The 20,954-nt window shown below is 31.5% G+C and overlaps 2 protein-coding genes across 2 annotated transcripts; one reads left to right on the plus strand and one right to left on the minus strand.

Annotated features, from left to right (window-relative positions):
* The first annotated feature begins 374 nt into the window (after nucleotides 1-374).
* On the plus strand, nucleotides 375-8,064 carry LOC141698559 (adenine phosphoribosyltransferase 4). The gene is made up of 6 exons (XM_074503258.1): nucleotides 375-650; nucleotides 743-853; nucleotides 4,114-4,206; nucleotides 4,426-4,575; nucleotides 5,574-5,632; nucleotides 7,568-8,064. Exons 1-6 carry the CDS (start codon nucleotides 569-571, stop codon nucleotides 7,619-7,621), a joined length of 549 nt encoding a protein of 182 aa, XP_074359359.1. The 5' UTR covers nucleotides 375-568; the 3' UTR covers nucleotides 7,622-8,064.
* A 3,147-nt stretch (nucleotides 8,065-11,211) lies between these two features.
* On the minus strand, nucleotides 11,212-12,605 carry LOC141698643 (uncharacterized). The gene has a single exon (XM_074503414.1). The coding sequence runs from the start codon at nucleotides 12,378-12,380 to the stop codon at nucleotides 11,496-11,498; it is 885 nt and encodes a 294-aa protein (XP_074359515.1). The 5' UTR covers nucleotides 12,381-12,605; the 3' UTR covers nucleotides 11,212-11,495.
* Between the last annotated feature and the right edge of the window lie 8,349 nt (nucleotides 12,606-20,954).

Consider the following 20,954-nt stretch of genomic DNA (forward strand, 5'->3'; position numbering starts at 1 on the left):
TTGTATAGAAGAATGAAGTAACAGAGTTCGATTTCCACAAAACACAACTTTTATATAAATATTAAAAATAGGGGTAGTTTAGTCTTTTTAATGAGACTTTTTAATCTCAAAATATTATCGCTTGTTGTGCTATTATAAATAAAAGAGATTATAATCAACAATATTAATTTATTTCTTTTTGCATTTGATATTATATGATTTATATGATTTTATTTTATTTTGTCACGGTAATTTAGTACTAGTATTATCTCTTGTTGTCTATGCAGACGTAATACACCTATAAATTACACACACAGCAAGTCTCTCCCTCCTTGTGCAGCGCGCCTCTCTCTCTCTCTCTCTCTCTCTCTCTCTCTCTCTCTCTCTCTCTCTCTCTCTCTCTCTCTCTCTCTCTCTCTCTCTCTCTCTCATTCTTTTAAATACCCCTTTGCCCTACATTTGATTCCCCTCTCTCCCTCATTCTCTAACCTGCATTAGATGAACAAGTAGACACACACAAAACACACACTTACAATATAAAATTAACATAGAGTGAGCTACAACACTTGTTTAGCTCAATATACATACAATGTCAGCTTGCCACAATGATGATCCTCGCATCCCTGCCATCAAATCCAAAATCAGGGTTGTCCCCAATTTTCCCAAACCAGGTTTCTTGAACTTTTTTCATTATTTATTAATTTTTTCAAGAATTTTTTATATTTGTAATAAAAATAATTATTTTTTATTAATTTTATTACAGGGATTATGTTTCAAGACGTTACTACACTCTTACTGGATCCAAAAGCCTTCAAAGACACAATGGACTTGTTTGTTGAGAGATACAAAAACAAGAACATTTCAGTTGTTGCTGGTAAAAATCCAATCTTTTTCACTTTGTACTAATAAAAAATTCAATCTTTTTCACTTGGAACTTATAATAATTCAGTCATTTTCACTTAGAACTAATAAAGATTTAATCTTTTTCACTTGACTCTAAAAAAGATTCAATCTTTTTCACTTAGAACTGATAAAGATTCAATCTTTTCCACTTAGAACTAATAAAAATTTAATCTTTATCACTCGGGACTGATAAAAATTTAATCTTTTTATCTGTAGTATGTTGTGTTATGCTGTAAAAAGTAAGGGTCCTTTTCTTGTAAAGTGGGTGTTGGTTCTTTCACTTGAATGTTTTTATATGAGTAATGTAGTAGTGTTTGTATATTTTGTCCATATAGATTATGGTACATTTCATCTTCTTGGCTAGATAGACATATGTGTAGATAAATGTTTCTATGTGCATATGCAATGGGAATATGTTGTGTCACAACTTTTTAACTTTTGGGGGAAATTTAAGTGTTACTTTAAATTTTTTGATGGACCCATTTTTGTTGTTGGCTGGTTGATATACATTGCCTTGGATCCAAATTTGTATGTGGTCTTGAGTAACTTTTTGTATGCTCTCATGGAAGTAACTGTGGAGATGTGTTGGGTTTGACTATGGTGGGTGTAGTGGAATGTTTTATCGAATTTAGTACCTTTTTCGTGAGGATTATGAGCGGCGCAGAGTGTTTTCTGGGCATGTGCAAGATCTAATTTTTTGGTGGATAATGGTGGTTGGTGATGGATTTTTACCTAAGGTGGACCCAGTTGTATAATGATGGGTTCTCAGATTGGGCCTATTAATTTTTGGTTCCATAATATTATGATGATTTCAACTCTTTGATTCACTTGTCTTTCCAGGTAATGTAATTTTCTTGGAATTATGATGAGGCTCGAGTGCCATTACATTTTTCTGATATCAATTATTGCTAGAAAGATTTTATGACAGGCCTGGATTCCACTATGATTAGTGGCTTTCTTTGTCCTTATTGGGATGAAAATCTTTCCGTTTCTTGTTACTGCGTTTCTTGTTACTGCATTTCGTAGACATCATAGTTTTTCTGTCCTTGCACATTCATCAGTCCTTAAAAGAAATATGTAAAAACACTGCAAGCTTGGTCTGGTGTTTCGTGAAGTGCGTTTACTCGCACTTTGCGAGTTGGCGCAAGAGCTGCAAGTTGGAAAGTAGCAATCTTTTTTAGCTGGCATATAGTGCAAGTAAATTAAGGAAAACCACGAAACCCCCGCGATTATATGCTTAAAGCTGTATGATCATTATAATAAACATATACAGAAACCTCATCTCCTCCAAAAAGCTTGAGTTCTATTGCTTTTGCAAATTGCACATGAAATCGGCGGTTTCTTGTGAGTTTGCGCCCTACCCAACACTGGTTTGATTTATTATTGCATGGGAAATTAAAGGTCTATAGACCGTAGATATTACTTCTATCAAGGCATATTATCATAAAGTAAATCATGATATCTTCTGTCTAATCTTTACTATGTAATCACCCGACAAACTACTAACGTTATGACTTCACTCTCAACTAAAAAACTTGGCCTTCAATTGCATTATATATACTTCAGAAATAGAATGATTTGCATGCACGTTTATTGGTCCTTGTTTGGCATTATGCATCTATAGTGTAATATGTCCATTTGTGTACTTGCTTGATAATGCTTGTCTTATTTTGTTATGGCACTTGCAAATTATATAAAAATTGTTGGTGACAAACTTTAGATTTGATGTTAAAGATAGTGGTGTTCCTTTTAAGCTATCCTGTAGCAGAGTTCAATAGTCAAACTTTATATATTAAGTTAATAAACACATTCCTGAGTGCCTTTCTGAATCATCTGATAGCATGTTTCACGCCTTATAATGTATGCAGCTTGAGTACCATAGATATGTGATTTTTATTAAAAAAATCCTGCACCGGGTATTTCTGCTGCACAAAGAATTGGTAATAGCAATTGAACTGAGCACTGTGTGATACATATGATTTCAGTTACACAGTTTTGATGTATACATTATAAATAGTGTGCTTCCTTGATATATGTGTTGTGTAAGAGAAATTCAATAATTGAGTACTTCATAAGATACATGTTTTGTGAATCGAGAAAAGTGAATTATAATGTTTAAATATAATATTTGAAATGGCATACAAAAAATATAAGTTTTAAAACTTTCCAAGTATCCTTTCTATGAAAGGACTGAAACAATGTTATGCTAACTGTAAAACGGATTACAGATTCACTGTAAAGAATTAAAATAATATATTTCATATAGAAAATCATGTCCGTGTTTGTTGTTGGCCTATTAGTTCGTTTGAAGAATTACCTACATTTGCTAGCGAAGTCAGGTAGACAGTTAAGTAGACGGAATTAAAGGTACTGAGCACTATTTTATGTATCGGTGAATCAAATTTTATGATTTTGTAATATAATTCACAGGTAAATATATCTAGTACCAAGATTATTTTATTTGTTAGGACAAGTATCTGATGTAAATATATCTAGCTTTAGTTCTTCCGGTCAGGGAAAAGTTGGAATAGAAGCACTAGATTTTTCAAGTCCACTTCTTTGCAAGAATATATGGTATTATTAGTACTTTCCTAATTCTACCTTTTAGCAATCAGTAACTTTCAATCTGAGGCAAAAACTAATGATATTATGTGCACTGTGCATCATCAGATAACTCAAGGTTTAGTTCTTTCATTCAGGGAAAAGTTGGAATAGAAAACAGCACTAGATTTTTTATACTGAAGTCCGCTTCTTTAAAAAAATATATGGTATTATTAGTACTTGGTCATTTTACCTCGTTTCGAGTTGTATCCTAAAGATTTCTGGATGGTTCTAGGATTTGGTTGTCAATAGTTTTATTTTGGTAGGGATAGTTATCTGTAATCTACTTTGTTCCTGGAAATTTATTAGTGCTTTTTATGGCGTGGATTTATCTGCTTCCTCGTTGGTGTTTTATCTAAGATTTGTATATGGTCTCAGCTCCCCCTGCCCCTAATCTAAATCCCTAACTTATCTAAGTTTTACGGCCCAATTTGGGTATTAAGAAGACCAATGTGATTAGAAAATTTTATGACGAACTGTTGTCTATCTGGTCGTATGCCTTTGTGCTTTGCTGTACACATGGGATCTTGTTAGAACATTGTGCTCTTGCCTAACTTATTTACTATACAGTAGTATGTTAATTTGGTATGTCATACTGTAAGCTAATCTTTGTTTTTTTTGCTTTTGTAGGAATAGAGGCTCGTGGTTTTATATTTGGTCCTCCCATAGCTTTGGCAATAGGAGCAAAATTTGTTCCCTTGAGAAAACCAAGAAAGTTACCTGGTATAACTTTTCATCCTGCATACTGCACCAAATCCTTTTTAATAATGTTATGGTACTATGAAATTTGGTTTATGCCAACTTTATGTCTATAAACTTCTTCCTAGATCAACATGTACTCTTCCAAGTATGGTTTAAACATTCATTCTTAATGATTTGCTTGCTACATTTTTCATATTTTGTGATTCATAAGGCTCTTTTATGGTCATATTATTACCGCAGGGGAAGTTATATCAGAAGAATATACTCTGGAATATGGAAGAGATTGTCTTGAGATGCACATTGGTGCAGTTGAACCTAATGAACGAGCTCTGGTCGTAGATGATTTAATTGCTACCGGTGGCACCCTCTGTGCTGCTATGAATTTACTGGGTACTTCTTAAACTCCCATAAACAAGAATCAGTACAAACTAAAAAAATCACCGTGACAAATTTTATGATTTCCTCTGGTAATTGAGTCATGGCAATACCCTGATCCTTGTCCAATTCAAAGTTTTATTAAGATAAATGGCGTCTTCCTCGTACCACTAGACGAGGGTACATCGTGTCTGTGCAAGGTGTGCTATGTTTATTTTTGTGAGGAGCAATTGTAAATGTAAAAATGTTTGTCTGTTGATCTAAATCGTTTGTGCTTTTCAAGTCTAATATATTTTTATTTTTACTTTCTTTTTAGGAAGCTGCTCTACATTGTTGTCATGTGAATCTGTTACATGTCTAGTAAACTAGCTTTCACTTACAGTTATATGTACTCTATTTATATTTGGTTTTCTATCATTATGCCATTTATTTAACTGACTTTTTTCATGAATTGTCTACATATAAAAGGTTTCTGCAACAATATGCCATCATGGTATATGGTGACACTGAATGTTTAATTATTTCTATACAAACAGTGAAAATGATCTCAGTGCATTTGTCAGTAGAACGTGTTCAGTTCTCTTAAGCTACATTAGGTCTCCATAGTCACTTACTCGAAAAATAAAATTTGCAAGTAGGGTTTGGGTTATTCTTATAATTGTATAAAATAATATTAGCTCATCATTGTTTTTCTGATTCATGACAAATTCGTTGTTTTTTAAATCATGGAAACTGCTGAATATGCATATTTTGTCAATAACCCATGCTGATGCCTTTCTAGCATACCATGTTCATACCCTGTTATCTAAATCCTTTTTTAAGTACGAAAGGAATAATTCAGATCCTTGTGAATTATTTATGATCTGCTAACATATTATACAATTAGAAGTGTCGATTTCATGAGATCTGAGTAGAAGCTTATGGTCACAGGAGTTTATTAATTGAGTTGTATTATTATTTATTTAGTAATTACTAGATGGTGGTGCATAAGAATCCTACTTTTGTTTTGACAGAACGTGCTGGTGCCGAAGTTGTTGAATGTGCATGTCTGATTGAATTACCAGATCTGAAGGTGAGTCTTCCTTCCTTTCAAAGATTAGCATAATAATTTTATCCTCTTTTTTCTGCTACCAATTCTACTTTATTTGCCACTAAGTGTATGTAAGATTCTTGTTGAACTCTCCCTGTATAATGGTAGCGTCATGACGAGGTTGGTTGTGTCATGTTTGGGACTACAAAATGTATTTGGGGAAGTTTCTGCAGCTATAATGATGCTGAAGTGTTTTTGCTTGCATTATTTGACATCAACTTATCTAGTGTCTGCTGCCTGATATATTTGCATTAATATGGATGCACATCTATCCAAATATGGCACTGTGACATTGGTCTTTGGTGCTCCACAATGTTTAGTAAGAGTGTCTGGATTAGGAAACTTTTAAAATTTATGTTACTTTTAACATGTCGAAGGACGGTAAACGTTTGGTAATTAGCTTTTAGAGAATTTACATGCATGATATCTCGTTACTGTCATTTAGTACTGGAGGCTCAACTCATAAGGCATTCAAAACCACAGCATATTAATGAAGATTTGCACCTCATCTTCAAACCATCTTCATTAATATGATAAAAAAAGTCATTAATATATATAGAAAGTATAGAAATATGATAGTAAAGCCAGGTAAGGATCTGTTCGTATATATATAAAGAGATCTGTATGTTTCAGAATAAATAGAGGATGTTTCACACCTAGTCATATTCTTTGTTACCCGAACTTGGTTGGTAGTGTCCAACCAAGTCTTTGTTACCCGAACTTGGTTGAACCCAAAAATTTCTTGAAAAACATGTTTTTGGCCTAAAGATAGTGTATGAGTGTCCACCCACGTCTGAGTGATCTGCGACGCGTGCTTGAGGCAAAATGAGGAGTTAGGGTAACAGGTCATGACAGGTATGCATGATCTTCGCGCATACCAAAAGTGTGAATACTTGTACTGAAAAATTTTGTTAATAGTTTTCCGAGCTCGTGTTTTTTTTCCTCTAAGAAAAAAGCTCCACCATTGCTAGTGTTATGCTAGAAACTTTACAAATATTTGACAACTAGTATACCTTTACCTGATGTTTGTGGAAGTCTAGACAACAATACAATGCATTATGATTTTACAAAAGTATTTTTTTATATAGCTTTTTAAACTGCAGCTGTTACTGATTGATGCCTATATAGAACGCATAATGATTGTACAGAAGCTAACTTCTTAAAAATTAGTTAGAAGCTGTTGCTATAAGAGCAAGTCCAATGCTAGATGTTAAATCGCTATAGCCATTGCTATAATTAGGCACCAAAAAGTGCTTGCACTCCAACGCTATTTCTATTTTACAACCAAAATATTCCATATTTAACTAACATTTTATCCAACTCATTCACTTTAATTTAAAGTGGACCTCTTTACACTCCATTATTAGTTATTTGATGATGTGGTAAGAATGGCTATAGCCATCTTTGGTCCTATATATATGACTAAGTATCCATTTATGCATTTATCCATCCATGTATAGCTAGCATTGGAGTTGAGTTTTATGATTTTGGTCTCATACTATAAGACTAAATATAGCTATGCATTGGACTTGCTCTAAGGCAAAAACTGCCTACCACATTGTCAACTCTTGAATCCTGTGAGTTGCAAGGATCTAAATGAACATTAACCTGTCCCTGACGTTAACTATGCTACTAAGGGTTTAATTGCTGCTGACTTGATATAACAAGTCTACCGCAAGTTCACTTTTGACAGAGTTCACTGGGTTAAACTCGCCCTGTATCTTTGACCTTATTTACTTATTCAGCTGAGTTTATCCCAATGACCATCTGAGCCTGAACGACATGAATCAGATGGTTCAAGTATTTTCTTTTTAAATGATATAAGGAATTTATTGTACTGAGGGATAAAGTAGTCTTTTTTGTACATATATTGTCTGTTTTCATTTAGTTACTTTATTATACTTGTGGATTTTTCAGGGTCGGGACCGGCTGAAGGGAAAGCCATTATATGTTCTGGTGGAATCTCATTAGCATTGGAAAATGGTGACATGGTTTAAGTTACCATGATGAAGCATGCTAATTTGTACATTAGAGGAACGCCATCAATGGCCATTTTATCTCTATGAATAACTCCCCTCATTTGTTCTCTCTCATTTTCTAAGTAGTAATGAACTCTTAAGTAGCTGCGACTTCTTAATTTTTCTAGAGCCCTTAAATTTATTGCGAGATGAAATTATTAAGAGCCTTTTATTCTATTTGAGGTTCAGATGAGAATTGAGAAGAATTATTAAGAGGCTTCAATTCTATTCAGAGTTCGCGTACGTTCCCCGTTTATATGCATTTTAGGTCACCGGGTAGGGATATTGCTATCTTGTTTAATAAGACTTTGTAAGTGGTTGAAGATACAATGCAATGTAATCCTTGTCAACACCGAAACAGATGCTTACAGCTTAGCACTTCACACTTGCATGCTACTCCCCTGTGGTCCTAATTCTCTCTTAGAGAAGCGGGTATGATCCTAATTTCCCTCGTAAGGTGTTTTAGTAATTTTATTTTACGATAACATGCTTTGCATTCCTAGAGTACTATTGACCTCAAATCTTCAAATATATGTTTTGAAAGCCTCAAAGATCTGCTACCCCAAGAGAGTAGATTCACCTAATTGATCATTATTATTGGATTGCCTACATTACTAGTACATTCCCCCCTTCATCAGATTTACATGATCCTCTATTTCTTGCATTCTTGAACAAATATGGTCTATGGCCTCTAATACTGTCTTTTCCTTTGGTTGTTCTATGATCTATCTGTTCTGAGTCCCTACTCCTGTACAACATTTAAACCTTTGCAAAAATAATAATAATTTAGAGCTTAGTTTAAAAGTATTGTTGGTGCTTGTGACTTGCAGACTTATAGCTGGTACTATATTTCTGGCATTGCAGTTTCTGTGGTCCCAAATTCTGATTGTAGTTGACAAATTTACCCCCTTAATTATAACCCTGCTCCAGTTAATAGCATATGAGTTAAATCATGTATAAATTTAAGTAATGAACTCTATTTATAGTTCTCTAATCTTTCTTGAAAACAAAGTTTTATGAAAATAACTCTTCCATTCTACTTCTAGTAGTAGAGCATCTATAAGGATTGTATAAGTTTATTCTCTGAATGCCGACTTTTTTACTCGTAGAACAGTTGTACAATAGCGATAAAGTTTGCGTGCATTTCTTTATTAGTATCGCCCTTCTTGTGGGCGATACAAAATTTTATGAAAATAACTCTTCCATTCTACTCCTAGCAGTAGAGCATCTATAAGGTTTGTATACGTTTTATTATCTGAATGCCGACTTTTTTTACTAGTAGAACAGTTCTACAATAGCTATAAGGCTTGTGTGCATCTCTTTATGGCGATACAAAGTTTTACGGAAATAACTCTTCCATTCTACTTTTTTACCAGTAGAACAGTTCTACAATAGCGATAAGGCTTGTGTGCATCTCTTTATCAGTATTGCCCTTCTTGTGGGCGATACAAAGTTTTACGAAAATAACTCTTACATTCTACTAATAGCAGTAGAGCATCTATAAGCTTTGTATACGTTTTATTCTCTGAATGCCGACTTTTTTACTAATAGAACAGTTTTACAATAGCGATAAGGCTTGTGTGCATCTCTTTATCAGTATCGCCCTTCTTGTGGGCGATACAAAGTTTTACGAAAATAACTCTTCCATTCTACTCCTAGCAGTAGAGCATCTATAAGATTTGTATATGTTTTATTCTCTGAATGCCGACTTTTTTATTAGTAGAACAGTTCTATAATAGCGAATAGCGATAAGGCTTGTGTGCATCTCTTTATCAGTATCGCCCTTCTTGTGGGCGATACAAAATTTTACGAAAATAACTCTTCCATTCTACTCCTAGCAGTAGAGCATCTATAAGGTTTGTATACGTTTTATTCTCTGAATGCCGACTTTTTTACTAGTATAACAGTTCTACAATAGCGATAAGGTTTGTGTGCATCTCTTTATCAGTATCGCCCTTCTTGTGGGCGATACGTTCACAATGTGTTCAGTGTGATTACTCAACATTTTAATGTTGATGGTCCTAGCAATACTTGTTAGATAGACTCCCTGTGTAGAGTAGCATAAAATCCAAAAATCAAACGAATGTTCTTAGATGAACTGCACTTGTCATGACATGTGAATGACATTAGTAACAAGAAATTTGGTTTAAAAAAAGATAGTAGTAGACTAGTAGTTACATACAATAAGACAAACTAACTTTACTGTATGATATCATTATATTTACCGTAACTACCCATTTGTAGTCCACTTTGTTGCAAGTATGGGTGTTAACATTTAGTATAGCACTTCCCTTTTGCTTTAAGATTGCTTTAAGATTGATATTCACTTGATCCACAAAAAAAGTATATATCCTCAATAATAATCACTAAAAGTTCATAACAAAGTCCAGGTTGAAAGGCCTTTGGTGGTCTTACTACTCCGAATCCGATTTACACGTCACGTGATGAGTCTGATTTCATGTCACGTGTTGAGTCTTACCACTTTAAATCTGATTTACACGTCACGTGTTGAGTCTGAGGCGGTTTAACGTGATACTGATTGAATTATCCAAAAAAATACATTTTTTTGATCAAAATCTTAATATTTATCTCTCGTCTTTAGTAATCTGATTTCACTTCACGTGTGGAGCGGTACTACTATAAATTTGATTTACACGTGTGGAGTATTACCACTATAAATCTGATTTACACGTCACGTGTTGAGTTTGAGGCGGTTTAACGTGAATCTGATTGAGGTGTTCAAAAAAACACACATTTTTTTATCAAAATCTTATATTTATGTCTCGTCTTTAGTAATCAAAGATCGAGTAAGTCTTAACTTAACGGATATCTCTTGTCCTTAGCAACCAAAGATGGAGAGTTCATAAATTACAAGGAGTTAAGGTAAGAGGTCATTTTAATGGGGGAAATGGAGGGTCAATTTCAAGAACCAACTAACTTAGGTGCATAAAATTAAAAAATGTAAGAAATGTTTTTTCCTTATAAAGTGAAGAAACAAAAGGAATATAAGATAACACTAAAACAGAATATTTGTTTCTTCAAATTACAACATTATTTCTAAATCTAGATGCCAGTTAATGTAGTGCTTCTAAGCTGTAAAGCTGATATAGTAACATACATACAACATTTATATGTAATTGTGTATGGGTTAAATTGTTTCTTTTATGATGTTTAATGTGCAACTTTTGTGTTTTTAACTGATGCAATATTGGAGATTTGAATGGAGTTTAATGTGCTATTAACTTTATGTTAATGTTAATCCCGAAAACAAATTCAAATTGTTCGAACTCGATCTGTTTAATATATGTAATTTTTGACTAAAATGTACAAATTCGACAAATAATAATCATAATTTATAAAACCGGAAAGAAGTAGGACCGAAAACGAATCCGAACAATCCAAATTCAAATAAAGTTTACCATTTGATCATGCGTAACTTTCGATTAAAATGTATCGATTCAACAAGTAACAGTCATCATTAATAATAAACTAAAATCAAATCAAACCAAACGTATCCGATTTTTAAATCCAAAGTCTATGAAATAATGTAAAATTTCCACAAAATCCTTTGGAAGCCAAGAAAACTTACCAAAGAGAGTTGTTACTACATGCAAACATTTATCAACCCAATTTTCTCTAATTACAATCCAAAAATTTAAACTTCATAATACCAAACACTAGGACAAGAACAAGATAGGTAAAATGTTAATATGTAAAACAGTAAAAAAATTAAAAAAACCAAAGAACAAACAAAGAGAAAATTGGTGTTGATAAATGCTATTAGTAGATAATAATAGGGATTAAGAAATAAGCATAATATAAAATTTTTACAGTTTGTAGATTATGAGAAAGCAAGGCAATACCGCATGAGAATCAAATACTAGCAACTCGTTGTTATCACCACTCACTGAGTCACATCCAACTCGGTCTTTGGTGTCAAACCCGACTCTCTTTCCGACCCGACCCGCTATGACCCGACAAACCATCATAGCTCTTCTACCCTTCCCACCTCCGGCACTCTCATGGGCCCCACCACTGCCGGAGAAAGTACATATCGCCGCTCCTTTGCCGGCGTGAAAAGTCCACGCGCCGCCGCTAGGGTCATAAGGGCCGCTATTAGCGGGTCCCAAGCAATGAAACCGCATTACTTCATTCCCATCCGCAACGCACCGCGCGTGGTCTTCACTGCCGCCTTCTAAGCCGGCTTCCACCGCTTTTGACTTCACGACTTCGCGATACTCCTCGAACCGGGTCACCGTCCGGGTCAAATTCTGAACCTTGAACACCATTTCAATCCGACCCGAAAACGCTTTGGGGCTCCAACTCGTATGAAAAATTATCTCCACCACATTACGTGACGGATGTCCCTCCGGCAACTCCATCAACGCCGGAAAAAAAGACTCCGGCGCGTGACGGTGGCGCGTGACCCCACTCGCCCTAACCCTGCCACTCACCAAATTGTCCCCATTTTCAATTTTCCTCAACCCCATCTTCCTCACTTTCTCCGGCGGACCCTTCACCGGCGCCGGCGCCGGTGCAGTTTTATGTTTCTTGGGCTTATTGTTTCTGCTCTCCACCACATCATTGAAGCTATTAACACTCTTTCTACAACTAGCAGAAGGTGAAATAAGACTATGATAATGTTGTTTAGATGAATTTACAACATCATCAACTGCTCTTGACTTGCACTGCAAAGATTTAACCCAAGTCATCGAAAATCTCTCTCTCTCTCTCTCTCTCTCTCTCTCTCTCTCTCTCTCTCCCCCTCTATCTCTCTCCCTCTCTCCCTCTCTCTCCGTGAAATCTCTCCGATATCTCTCTCTACATGCACATTTTTTGTTTCTCTCTCTACATGCACACACAAATACAGACTTAAACGTGTGTAATGAACATGAATGTGAGTTTATATAGTATTGTTTGAGTTGGTTGTGTAAGAGAAGAATAGAATAGAAGAGACATGTCATAATATTTAACACATATTACGACTATATAAAAAACAAAAGTAGGTAATTGTTTTTGTTCCATTCACTTGATTTATTTCAACCATTTTCACAAACTAACAAAAATAATTTATGATAATGTTTATTGTCCAATTTACACATTTTGAGTAAAGGTAAGATTACATATATCATATTATTTTGAGAATTTAGTTTAAACGGAATATATTGAATAAATTTTATTTAATAATTTATGAATATTTCATATTTTAAAATCGGGCAGATGAAAATTAATTTATTTTATTCATTTTCAATTAAATTAAGATAAATTACCAAAAATACTAATTTTTCTAAGTTTTTTTGCGATGTTACTATTTTTTGATTTTTTTACAAAAATACGGAATTAACTAAAATCAAACAAATATGCAACTACTACTTGAATGAAGTTGCAGAAAATTCTCAAAGTTTACATTCAGTTTATTTCAGTTGTCAAAAACCATATTTTTCCTATATAAAATTTTTAAAAATAGTATTTTTACAAATTAAAAAATATTTTTGTAAAATTTCTTAAAAAATAACAGTATTTTTGCAAAAATATTTTTAGACTTGGATATTTTTCAAAAAAATCCTTAAATTTATTACTCTTATTTCTCAATTACTTTTTTTTTCTAAATTGATAATATATTGAGAAACAACAAATATACAAGGATTTTTTTTTACTTTCAACGAACCTACTATTACTATTTCTCAATTGCATTCATAACTATAATGTGTTAAGAAAATTACTAATATACCCATGAAAGTGCACATTATTACTCACGTGGAGACCTGCATTGTGTATTCATCACAACACAGACAGCCTGGGAGGCTGTAATTATACATGAGTACATAACAGAAGAGAATAGAAAGACAAGAGAGACAAAATTTAAAAATAATATAAAAATATGTATTAATTAATTTTGGAGTGTATGAAAACAAATCATATACATGAGGGAATATATGAAAACAAATCATATACATGAGTACAAAATAAAAAATATTTTTTAAAATATGTATTAATTAAATAATATTTGTGAGTATCCAACAAAAAAGACAGGTTGGATTAAAATGGAAATAAAGAAAGAATAAATGTATTTATTAATTTCAGGCAGTCTTACAGATTTCGGAAATCGGAATTATTCGGTTGAGATACCGATTTGCGATTTATCGGAAATCGGTTAAATCGGACTAGTATTTTTTATCAATTTTTAAAAAATCGACCAATTTTTATAACAGATATTACAGACATTACAAAAGGTTTTGGAGACAAGGAAATAAATTTTGTACTTGAATATTTTGAGGAGTATATTGAATAAAATCATTAATCATTTGCAAGAGTACATAACAGAAGAGACTACAGTCACAGGAGAGACAAAATAAAAATGGGAATAAAAAACACTGCATTAATTAGTTTTCGGAGTATATGAAATAAATCATTTTCATGGGACCTTTTTGTTATCTCTGAGTTGGTACAATTTTCGATGGCCCGCTAAATTACTTTTGTTTGTGGTACCAACAAAGTGTTTATTATATTGTAAAATAAATTTTATTAATATTTGAGAAAATTATTGACAGGTATTATGATATTATACCGTGTATTCTAAAAAACGGTAATCGAGATTAATTGGTGGAGAAATTTTGTAATGATTAACCGGATAATCAGTGATGAATCAAAATGATTGATCAAACTATTAATCGGATATATTTTAAAGTTATTATAACATTTTACTTTTTTTAAGCATACTATATTTGTGGTTTCAAAAAAAAACATACTATATTTGTTTAAAAAAATATGCACGGGAGTCGGATACTAAAATCAAACCGACAGAATACCTTAAAACGATTAATCGGGTGATTAGAACCATGTACTTATTATACCTATGAAATTTAGGGAAGTTAAAATAATTCACGGGCAATGAAAATTAAAGTTAATTGTGTGTATGAGGTCGATGAGATTACAGGTAAACCTCACTGAGATAATAATCGATAAAGTAATGAGTTCGCTAAAATAATATTTTTCTCCGATTCCAACATAATAGACACAGTGTATTTTTAATCCCGATAAAGTAATAAATTTGTTAAAATAATATTTTTCTTGGTCTCAACCCTATTAAAAAGAGGTTTAACTTTAATAATTTAAGTACTACCGGTTGTTTTAGTAGGTGGTTCAATTCTCGATTTAATTTTTTAATTTAAAAGAAAAAAATTCGAGTCATCGATAACTCATTTGCGTCAACAAAAAATATTATGATGTCATTGTTCCTATAGTAATTAAGGGGAGACGTAACCAATACTAATTAACTAACTCAATTAACTAATCCGTTACGTAATAAACTACTAATGAGGATTGTGAAATTGATGTTTTGATTTAACAGGTTTGAATAGATGGCGAGGACATGAAAGAATAGATGTTTTTGATATGGATCGAATCAACGCCCCATTTGTTTACCTCTAACATTTGTTTAAAAAAATTCTTAATTTGAGCGATTCATATTTTCTTTAATCATTCATGTACGAAATATGTAACTGAGTCGTTCATATGGTACTTTTACCTTCCTTTTTATCCCTAATCATTATTTTAATTTATAAAATTTATTTTTAAGAACTATTCTATTATTTATATTTTGTACCGTGGTTTTTAAAATAATAAAAATAGTATATTTTTAACATCAAATGATAAATAAACTAAATAAGTAAAAAAATATTTGATTTTAAGGATAATCACAAAATGAAAATTAAATGTATTATCAAATATCTTGATGTACATTGTTCGTGACGGGTTAAATATACATAACAAATTATAACGTTTTATTTGTTAATATTTAAAATTATTATTTTCTAAATGTTAAAATTGATGTCAAAATTTTGTCATTCAGAAATTATGAAAAAGGTAATATACCAAACGATATTATTCATCCACATTCAGATTTTTGAATAATTCAGATACATTAATCATTCAGATATAATGTTTCAGATTTGCCAAACGGCCCTTTGACACTAATTATAATTAGGTTAATCATAACGCCTGCGCAGGCGCTGCGCAGGACGAGGAATCGCACAGGCCCTGAAAATTACATGATCTCAAAATTTGTAACACTATGGAATCCCTTTTTTCATTGGAGCCTTTGGAGTCCTTGGAGTTCATAAATATTCAACAAGTAAAATAAAACTTAAATTATTGCAAAATATATTATTTTTCGAATGATATTCTATAAATATCACAATTTTATTGAAAATCTTGCAGATTGCATAGATTTTACAAGTAGAACGTTGCAAAATATATTATTCTACAAAACATGCTTAGTTTGTAGAACATAAATGTTTTTGTTGCAGAACATACATATTGTACTTGTAAATATATGAGATTTGCATGATTTTATTGAAGTAATGATATTTGTGAAAATGTTTTTCAAGATAACACGTTTTAGAAGATATTTTATTTGCAGAATATAGATGGATTCGAGTACTCCAATTAAAAGGTGGACTCCATAGAACTTTAATCTCTCTCTATATAGTCATTGCACATGCCCCCAAAATACCGGATCTCAAAATTTGTAACAATATATATATTTATAAATAACAGTGTCGTAATAAAGGTTAAATAAACTTGATCGAAAGTGTATTTTTGGATGAAGTGTACATTAAAAATGTTTTAGAAAATTTTGTTATAAAATATACGAAAAACCTCTCTTTTTAAGTAAATTGTCGAAATATATTTCTTATCTAAACTATAATATATTGTAACAATTCTTTTTATTTGTCGAATATAATCTTAAATTTATTTAAAAAAATAAATTAAGGGCCCAATTATCAGATTTCACTTGAAACCCCCGAATTTTTTTGCACCGACCCTGAGTGTAATTATTAGGATTAATGCTTCCTAACTTGGTCGGATTATGATTGTTTACCACTTTTGATATGATAGACTTGAACAAACCATTGTTGTATAAACTTCTCTCTTCTCTTCATGCTTTGTTTATTTGTCCCCAAATCATTCCTTTACAAGTTTGTTTTGACAAACGGAATTTAATCGAAATTCGAGACCCACAAATCATCATAACATGCAATATTATTTTTAAATTAAAAGTGGAAGTGATAATTTCTCTTTTTAATACTTCATATCATATTAATTTGAATATATGTCATAACAAATCTCGTTATTGCGTGAGTCCGTAAAATTTACCCGGTACGTATCCAAAAGATAGCGGCTGCGGATTACCTACGATAAAAAAACCTCGTAAATAATTTCTTCAAGTCTGTTGGTTAATACCTCATGTTTTATAAAGTGAGTATATATATTACTCCACCTGTCATAAAATACAAGTTTTTTTTGACTTTTTATACGTATTTTAAGGAATAAAAAAGATAGTTTTATAAAATATTTTTCCAATTTTTTTTGAATAAAACTATACATATTAAATTTTATTTTAAGAAAATAAATTTAAAAAAAAAATATGTGGAGTTATGAATTTTATGTCGTAAAATACGCGTAAAAAATCAAAAAAAGTTATATATTAAGACGGAAGGAACATAACAAATCTCGAAAGAAGCGAAAATCAAATTCAATAAATGACCAGAGAAAAGGAATCCTCGTTTCGAAAAGTGGTATATCAGTTTTTGTTTTATTATATTATAATTTATGTGTTTTAAAATAGTGGAGATAGACTAGAGTGCACTTCAGTTTTTAGATTTAAAATGAAAAAATTTAGGTACCATGTAATATTCTGGAACGTGGATTGAAACACGTAGAGACTTTGAAGAATTTTTAAACATGCATGTCAAAATCGTTGAGAAATCTAAACCTCTATCCCATTGAATTCTATACATTATTTTTCGGCACGTTTTTCAATAATCTTTTAAAGTATAACTCCACAGTATTTATTTTAATTTATTTTTTCTGAATAAAGGTTTCATGTTTAAACTTTTATTAAAAAAAAATAAAAAAAAAACATTATAAAACTATAATTTATAGAAACCTCCAAATACGTGCAAACAGTGCACGTATAAGAATCAACGAGAAAGTACCGAACATGACACAATCTAGAACATTATGACACGGCATAGGGGACCAACTAAAAAATTCTTGCTTGCAATCCAAGTGTATATGGCTGTGTAATAATCAATTAAAAGGTGACTCGAATATGTGAAATAACGAATCGGATATTTATAAAAATAGATACTGAATTAAAAAATTTAAATTTACACAAACACGTAAGTTAGATTGAGAAAACTTTTTAATAAATATGACTTTTAACCTTATAAATAAGTACTACTCGTTATAAAAAAAAATTCGGAATGAGCGAGTATCGAACCCAGAATCTGAGACGACAAAAAATAAATTTTAAGATATCGCAGCTCGTTTGTTATATTTTGGATTGGTCCTCGAACTTATAGACAATTTAGTTTACCCGCTGTAGTATAAATGTACTCCCTCCGTATCATTTTAATAGCACACTTTGTAAATTTTATATATATTAAAAAACAAAAATAATAATATTTCTTTCTTGTATTTTCACACGATAATTCAATTTAACTTTTACGCATTACATTAGTTAGATATCCTACAAGAGATAAGTAATTGTACAAATTTATATATACACACACAAAATTTATAAAATAGTGTGTACTTTTAATTTATAAACAATGACATTAATGAGATGGGTCTTATAGACAATATCAAAACTATAAAATTTATATGAATTAAAAAATATAATAAATTTTTTATTTATAAAGCAGATAATTAAAATGGGATGGAGGGAGCTAGTAACTGTTACTCGCTCCGTCCCAATTTATCTGTCATATTTGACTTTTTGTGGTCAAATTGACTCAACTTTGACCGTAAATTAAACATCAATCTTTCATTATTTTGAAAAACCGAATAATACGTATTAAAGTAGATTACACGTACTTTCTAATTATATAATTTTTATAATTTTTTTATTATAACTATATAAAAAATTTAGTCAAAATTGAGTCAATTTAACCGCAAAAAGTTAAATATAATAGATAAATTGGAACCGAGGGAGTAGTATATATTATGAATTGTATATAAAATTTTCCATAATCCCAAGTCTTAAATTTGTAAAAGCCTTATTGAACCATTAATTAACTACTCCTTATATCTCATTAAATCTCTCTACATCACTTTTTGACACGCTTTTCAATACTTTTTTAAAACCTAACTCCATTAATTTTTTTTTAAATCTCTATAATAAATTTATGTTTAAATTTTTATTCAAAAAAATAAATTAAAAAAACATTACAAAACTATATTTTTTAGAAGTCTCAAAATACGTGCCAATTATAAACATATAGAAATCAAAGGGACAGTGGGAGTAATTAATAAGCTTGGTTCTGTTAAAGTACGAGTAGTTTTGATATTTGTTAGCATATGCATTTGCTGTCCCTTACAAAGATGTCTCAGTTTTCTTGTCAAATGGCATGCAAAGATTAAATTGCTTCCACCTAAATTTCTGACCAAATTCATCCCAATTTATATATGTAGCTACTTATATATAATTATTATATAATTGGAAACTGATCCCCAGCTGAATGGGATACAGCAGCCGCATTATTTTATTGCGGGTGCACTCACCCTCCGCAATGAAACATTGCGACGGCCCGCAATGTAATATTGGAGCTGGTGTATGTCAGCCAAGTTGGCTGTCCATAATTTTATGTAGGTTTTGACTTAATATATACATGGCCGGAGGATGTATCACCTCACATAAATTATATTCTTTAAAAATAAAATATATTTTTTCAGAAAATAAATAACGCATTCATATTTTCGTTGACACTCGGCTGGCATTCACATAGTATGATATTGAATCTCAAGAATTATTATTTTATTATCGGAGATGTACAAGGTTGAAAATGCTACCGTACTCGAATCAACTCAACCTCCGGTACAAATACAATTTTTTCAACTGTTTTAAAAATTCCCGATTTTTTTAAAAAAATTCCCGATTAATTTTCGATCCTTAAAAAATATTTGACCGATTTAATTTTTAAAATCTGATTAATATTTATAGATTATTTTTGAAATATATAATTATTAATAAATAAGATAAATTTATTAAAATATTTAAATATATTAAATTTTTGTTCCAGTTAATCTTCTGATTTTTACAACCATGTTTATTATGATCAATACTTCTGATTTTTTTGTCATGGCCGTATATTTTTTTATAGTAAACAACCCGCAGCCACCACCCTTCAGGTGCGCACCAGGTAAACCCATATACTCACGCAATAGCCAGCAAAACACGTGAAACAAGATAAACCGCACTTAAACGACATGCTCTGGTTCTGGAGGCATAATCATAAATTCTGCTTCTGTAGTATTCGAAAATGTGACCAAAAGGATAATTATCTCCTGTTTAATCAACTAAGCCAACATTATTTTACTAAGACTATATTCACTTAGCTAGGTAAAATACAAAAAGGTAAAATACAAAACATGGAGGGGGTATTATGGACTATGGATACTCAACTAAGCTTCATTTCATACCATACTTGGGCACATATTGTAACTTTCAAAAGACTAAAATAAAGAAAAAGGAGAAATTTAATGAGTGTAAATGGTGGAATCTTTCATTGAAGTTTGAATCAGCTTTGAAGGGGGAATATATAGGAGAATAGAAAGAGAATGGAAGCTGCAGGCAGGCAAGGTAGTCAAATAATACATCTAAAAAAGCTCTGAAATTTGAACTTCTTCTATTCCTAATTAACCTCTTCTGAATACATTCTGTAATCTATAATTAATTCATTTTATTACCGCTAATCAAAGTTTAATAGTATTATATACTGGCTTATGTCCCTATAGTAGACAGGTGCATTGAGATAACCAAACCCTATCCTCCTTTTGAATTGCAGTACCCTTTCAAGTTTCAAACATCTTTAATGTGCCACTTATATTTTTGTATTATGCATTAATTATCTTGTCTTTAGTTGATCCAACTTTGCATTGATAGCAAATAAGAATCATATGATATGTTGTACATGTTTTTATTTAAAAAACATTAATATTTTTTTACTGATCAATGACACACGCCCGGGGAAAAGAAATTAACAACTGCACCAATTTTATGTTTACAAATATAAATAGTTATTTGAACTTTCTTGAATCTAATTTAGGTGTTTTTTTGATTATGCGATTTCAATTTATAACTACAATGAAAATAAAATTTCAATACAAAAATGTATTAAAAACTCATTTTTATTCACGTTAATGTAACCACATTAAAATATCATGATCCGACTCCTTTATTTATTATAAATTCTTGAAACTAATTTTAATTATGATGA

Source organism: Apium graveolens, chromosome 11, assembly GCF_009905375.1.
Source record: "Apium graveolens cultivar Ventura chromosome 11, ASM990537v1, whole genome shotgun sequence".
In the NCBI taxonomy this organism is placed as follows: Eukaryota; Viridiplantae; Streptophyta; class Magnoliopsida; order Apiales; family Apiaceae; genus Apium; species Apium graveolens.

Bases quoted from the DNA above. Each gene is read 5' to 3' on its own strand.
- LOC141698643 (XM_074503414.1), bottom strand. From the start codon at position 12,380: ATGACTTGGGTTAAATCTTTGCAGTGCAAGTCAAGAGCAGTTGATGAT.
- LOC141698559 (XM_074503258.1), top strand. From the start codon at position 569: ATGTCAGCTTGCCACAATGATGATCCTCGCATCCCTGCCATCAAATCC. The intron at 651-742 runs GTTTCTTGAACT...ATTTTATTACAG, and splicing joins CCCCAATTTTCCCAAACCAG to GGATTATGTTTCAAGACGTT. The intron at 854-4,113 runs GTAAAAATCCAA...TTGCTTTTGTAG, and splicing joins GAACATTTCAGTTGTTGCTG to GAATAGAGGCTCGTGGTTTT.